The 5692-nt window shown below is 53.9% G+C and overlaps 1 protein-coding gene across 1 annotated transcript in view; it reads left to right on the top strand.

Annotated features, from left to right (window-relative positions):
* The first annotated feature begins 821 nt into the window (after positions 1–821).
* Positions 822–5692, top strand: part of Map7d1 (MAP7 domain containing 1) — a 10377-nt gene continuing 5506 nt past the window's right edge. The window contains exons 1-6 of the mRNA XM_015484748.2: positions 822–1204; positions 1389–1457; positions 1966–2129; positions 2734–2848; positions 4259–4369; positions 5531–5688. Of these exons, the coding sequence (XP_015340234.1) occupies positions 856–1204; positions 1389–1457; positions 1966–2129; positions 2734–2848; positions 4259–4369; positions 5531–5688 (966 nt within the window). The 5' untranslated portion in view covers positions 822–855. The remainder of the gene's footprint in view (positions 1205–1388; positions 1458–1965; positions 2130–2733; positions 2849–4258; positions 4370–5530; positions 5689–5692) is intronic.

Raw genomic sequence — 5692 nt, 5'->3', positions numbered from 1 at the left:
CTGAGGTGGTGAAATCAGAACTGGGCCCTCAGCTGCCTGACTGCAGCTTGTCTTTCCGCTGCCCCTTGGCATGCACGTGTACACATATGTACATGCATATTTGCCAAATTGTTTGTCTTCCTTACTGGGCACTTTGGTGTCTTGTATAAGGTTCATGAAATATTCATGTCTTAAAAGAAGAAACTGAGGGCGGCTGGGGAAAAAAAAGAAAGACTGCAAAATAGAAGTAGATGGAGCTGGTTGTCCGCTGCACTGGGGACTCCAGCAACACAGGCATCCTACTTGTGCCCATGCTTCTGTTCTTCCTCCTAGTCAATCCCATGTGTCCTGCACAGATACCCTCTATGAACCAGACCTTGGCCTGGGCACTGAGGTCCAGAGGTAGAGTGGAAGGGTGAGGTTGAAGACATGAAAAACAGTCATTACCATTTGGTGCATGAACAAGGGCTTCAAACTTTTTCTCAGTTTTTCCAACACACCCTCCTCCTTTCCACCCGTGCACATGTTGTTCTCTGCCAGAACCCTCTTCTCCTTGCTTTGCCAACTCCGACTCATCCTAGTGATCTCAGCTTGGCTGCTGCTTCAAATGCAGGTCCACCATCTCTGCAGTGCTGCTCAGGATGTGGTGCTTACCCTCTCCTGGAACCACCTTGCTATTTATTTGCCCTGCCGAAGGGCACGCTCCTCAAAGTCGGAGATTCTGCTGTTTCTCCACCATTATGTCATTAATGTCTGGTCCACACTGGACCCAACAAATGAATAAGTCCACTGGGCAAGGGAGATAGCTCTGTATTGAACCAATGGTCCAGATATACAATCTGACCCTCACTCCTCTCTTGTGTTGGTCTTTCAGCTATGATAGCCAGAATCCCCCCAGAGCCAAGACCTTCTCCAGAAGGAGACCCTTCACCCCCACCACCGCCACCACCAATGTCAGCCCTGGTCCCAGACACTCCCCCGGACACCCCTCCTGCCATGAAGAATGCCTCTAGCCCTAAACAGCTCCCAGTGGGACCAGAGAGTCCACCAGGGCAGGTGATGCCTAGGCCAGCCCCCCTGCAAGAAGAATTCCCTTCTTCAGAAACAAAAAGCAGGGGACCCACCCCACCAGCCACAGGCCCACAGGATGCCAGGCCTTCTCGAAGGAGCAGCCAGCGATCCCCAACTGCAGTGCCAGCCTCCGACAGCCCCCCCACCAAGCAAGGTATGTGTGAAGTCCCTGGTCTTGGGTCCAAACCCCTTGGCTCATGTTCTAGCACTGGGCAGTGCTGCCTGAGGGAATCCCCTTTTCCCTAGAGAAGATGAAGGGGGAGAGGGGCAGGGCAGAGGGATCCCCAGGCTGACTGCTCCTTGGGGAGACATTTCGACCAGCTCATGTTCCTTCTAAGATGTAAAGAAGTCAGGAGAGAGACACAAGCTGGCAAAGGAGCGGCGAGAAGAGCGGGCCAAGTACCTGGGTGAGTGTGGAGGCGTCGTCGTCCCCTTCACGGTCATCATCACCTTTAGCATCCTGTGAATGATGCTGCTGCTGCTGCTGGAACGCTTCATGTGCACTCTGCATGTCTCCTTTAACCCTCTCCGCCCATTTTGAGGCTCAGAGAGATGAAGTCACAGCTAGTGTAGTAGCTGAGATTCAAACCCAGAGGCCTCATCGCAACCCAGATCCATGCTCTTAACCACAATACATGGATATCTGTCCAGTCAAGTCAGATGGGGATCTTGCATTGAAGAGCCCCTTTCTCCTTCAGTCCCGAGAAACCAGAGGCCAATGCTGGAGAAATAGGCCTCCTGTGAAGCCTGTCTTTAGGAAGCCCTTCAATGTGAGAGGGGGTCTGGGAGTGGAGGCTCCACCTAGGCAGGCAGGAGACAGACTACCTGGGCTAGGGTCTCAGGGAGGTGTCTGGCCCAGACCTGCTGCAGAACCCCTCACACGCCTGGCACCTTTCCCCTCCCACCCCCACGCAGCGGCCAAGAAGGCAGTGTGGCTGGAGAAGGAGGAGAAGGCCAAGGCCCTGCGGGAGAAGCAGCTCCAGGAGCGCCGTCGGCGGTTGGAGGAACAGCGACTTAAAGCTGAGCAACGCCGAGCTGCCCTGGAGGAGCGACAGCGGCAGAAGCTGGAGAAAAACAAGGTGCATAGGTGCTGGTTGGTACTGGGCCTGCACAGCTCTGCACGCTGGGGCCTGCATGTCTTTGTACTGGAAGTTGTATGCACATGGGTATTCATGTCTCCACTGGTCCCATCTGTGACCCTGGGCCACCTTTGCTCCCCTACATGCCACTGTGGGGTCCCTGTGACTGTGCCCGTGTGTGTGTGTATGTGTGTGTGTGTGTGTGTGTGTAGCATAGGTTGTGTGTATGTGCCTAGCACTGCCACATGGGTAGATGCCTGACCCTGCCAGGTGGCCTCAGGCTAAAGGGGAAACATCCCCAAGGTCAGGACCCTCCCTGCCAGTGGGACATAGCTCTGCCTAGGAGTTCTAGGCAGCGAGAGTCCCACCCCATCCTCAGAGAAACAGCTCAGAACACCCAGGAAATGACTCAGGCACAGTGAAAAACTCTCCAAGAAGTCCAAAGGGATCTATTGCACATATCCTTAATCACAGCAAGGATTCAGTAACCCTGGTTACCTGCAATGAGTCAGGAAAAGCTTGGGTAGGGGGAGGCACTGTCACAGGAGAAATAAGGCTTTCTCTTAGATGTAGTAGATGATTCTGAGCCCAGACTTCTCTCCAGGAGCGCTATGAAGCAGCCATCCAGCGGTCAGTGAAGAAGACGTGGGCTGAAATCCGGCAGCAGCGCTGGTCCTGGGCAGGGGCCCTGCACCACAGCTCCCCAGGACATAAGACCAGTGAGTGGCCTGGAAGGGCTGATGGGTGGGTGGGCGAGGCTGAGGCCTGGCAAAGTGGGGAAGGGGCCAACTTCCATATAAGGAGGTGGTGGCTCCCTGCACCAGGTGTGTCTGGCTTCTCGTGACTTGTGTCTTCTGGAGTGGTCTGTAAACTGAATCGTCCCTTCCACTATCAAATCAGAGATGGATTCTCTCCATTTGGTTTGCTCTTCAAACCTCTGTCATTTTAGGAGTAGTCTTCTTTCCTCCTGTCAATTACTATTAGTTGATGATACATAAAAGAGGATTTTAATGCCCTGCAGACACTGGATATTTAAAGAAAACTGTCACCCCCTCTCTTGGAAGGTAGATTTTTGTCTTTGAGTTATCTTCATGTAGACTCATCATAGATTTTGGTCTGATTCTTTGCCAGCATGTATGTACCACTGTGTTTGGATGTCTTTATGCAATGGCAAAATTCAGTATTTCTAGCTCTTACCTTCTAGCGTATGTGCTCATGGATCTGTTTTGTGTAGCTTGATGTGTTTGCAATGGTGTATTTGTGGCCTTGTGTACCTCAGTGAGGGCTCCTAAGTCAGACAGACTGGGGCTCCAGCTCTGGCACTTGTGCTGTGACCTTTAACTTCTCGACATCTCACTTTCTTCATCATGAAATGGGGATAACAATACTACTTGCCTCCGAGATTGTAGGTAGATGTTTGGAGAATCAAGTGAGGTAACAGGTGTGTGGTGCCCAGCACAGTGCCTGGCACATGGTAAGCATCCATGAATGCTAGCTGTTATAAATATCAGCCATGGTCAGGTTGCTTCAGTGTATTCATGCTTTGTGTGCATCTGGGTCTGACACATTGTCTGCTATTCGTGTTTCTGTCTGTGCATGTCTGCACACACATGTGCATATGCATAAGTACCTACCACTCTATATGCCTGTGTCTGCATGTCTTTGTCTTTGTGTGTCTGGATGAATATGTGAATTTGTGCTAGTGATTGTGTGTGGGTTCTTCTGTTCAGGAACGTCTGCATTGTCCCAGTATGTGGGTGTTGTATCCATAGTGCCTTGGCTGGGCAGTATCAGCAAGTGCCAATGCTGGGTGGTTGTGGGGAGGGGTTGCAGCACCCAGCCTAGGGAATGGCTTCCTTTGGTCTGGCCAGGAAGGCTGTAGTTTTTCTAGAGTCACACCATTTCCTCCCTCTGCTCATTCTCTGTCGGCTCCCCCAACCCAAGTTGTCTCTGATCACCTACCCCTCATCCTCCGCCTCCCAGGGCCAAATCTGCCTCCTCCTCCCCATCCTAGCCTGCCCACTCCTCCCTCTCCCACCCTGCTCTCGGAGCATCCTGCATGGAAGGCCTCAGTGCCCCCCCTGGCTCCTGTCTGGCCCGGCCCTAATGCCGTGTCTTTTCCCCTCCAGGTGGGAGCAGGTGCTCCGTGTCGGCAGTAAACCTGCCCAAACACGTGGACTCTATAATCAACAAGCGGCTCTCAAAGTCCTCTGCCACGCTCTGGAACTCCCCCAGTAGAAGTAAGAGAAGGCCCAGCCTTCCCCCTCTAGAGCCCCTTGTAGCCCTACCAGGCGTCCTCCAGAGCCAGCCAGAACATCAGTCCCTGGAGCCCTCACAGACTCCAGGTCCCCATCCCCATTTGATCCCAACCAGGGTGTTATGCCCTTCTGGGGAGCCGGCATTTGGGTCTGGACCCTGAGGACAGAGTTGTGCCCTGCAGGAGAGGAGAACAGAGACAAAGGACAATGGCCCACAGGGCAGAAATCCTGGCAGGAGCCTCAAGAGCAAGTTGGGGTGGTGGCTGAGAGTGGGAATAGCCTGGCAGCCTTATCCCCAACCACAGCCAGCTGGCCTGGGCCAACTCGAGACAGATGGCCTTACCCCCATGTGTCAGATTGGCCTGGGTGCTGTGTGGGGGTCATTCTGGCTCCACCCTGGAGGTCCATACAACCCTGCCCCACTCTGCCTTCAGAGCCCCAGCCAAGACCTTGGCTAGTTCCAGAGCTGTGGCTAACCAGGGTGGCACAGTCCCTGCATTCCCACCATGCCCTGGTGCTTACATATGAAAGGAGCCATGGTAGGAGTTATTTATAAGTTTCTTTAGCTTTTATTTGGTTGCTTTGTTGCCTAGCAACCAAATCAGCTGCTGCACCAACCCCACCTGACTGACGCTTAAAAATAACCCAGCAGCTGAGGAGACAGAGCAGGGTGGCCTAGGGCAGCCAGGCCCCCTAGCAGCCTCACCCTGGCACAGGACTTCTAGAGACTGGATCAGAGGAACCAAGGATCCTCGCTGTCCCAAGTGCACAGGCTCATGCCTGCCCCAGACCAGTACTCTGAGAGTAGAAGAGGCAGGACCCTACAGAGGGACATGGAAGAGGTGGATTGGGTCTTCCACCAATCCTGCAGGGCTGCTTCTTATGCTCACAGTTCCGAGCCACTTCATCTGGGGACAGTGGTAGGCAGAATCCTGAAGCCATGCAGGGTGTTACCCGGGGAAGTGTTTTCTTGTCTGGGTAGGCAGTGGAGGTCCAGATCTCAGGAAGGACAAGTGTGGCCCCGTGTGACTCAACAGGAGATTCATTCTGGATGAGAATCCTTGGGCTCATCTTGAGGACAGTACCTGTCCCCTCCTATACCTCCGCCTGCAGTGACCTGCTTCTCCGGTGTTCTCCCCGCAGATCGCAGCCTGCAGCTGAGTGCATGGGAGAGCAGCATAGTGGATCGTCTGATGACGCCCACCCTCTCTTTCCTGGCTCGGAGTCGCAGTGCGGTCACTTTGCCCCGCAACGGCCGTGACCAGGGTAGGGGCAGCGGCTCTGGGAGACACCCCACGAGGGGCC

Source organism: Marmota marmota, unplaced genomic scaffold, assembly GCF_001458135.2.
Source record: "Marmota marmota marmota unplaced genomic scaffold, marMar, whole genome shotgun sequence".
NCBI lineage: Eukaryota > Metazoa > Chordata > Mammalia > Rodentia > Sciuridae > Marmota > Marmota marmota.
Note: the sequence above shows the minus strand (reverse complement) of the source record. Positions and strands in the feature narration are given on the sequence as shown.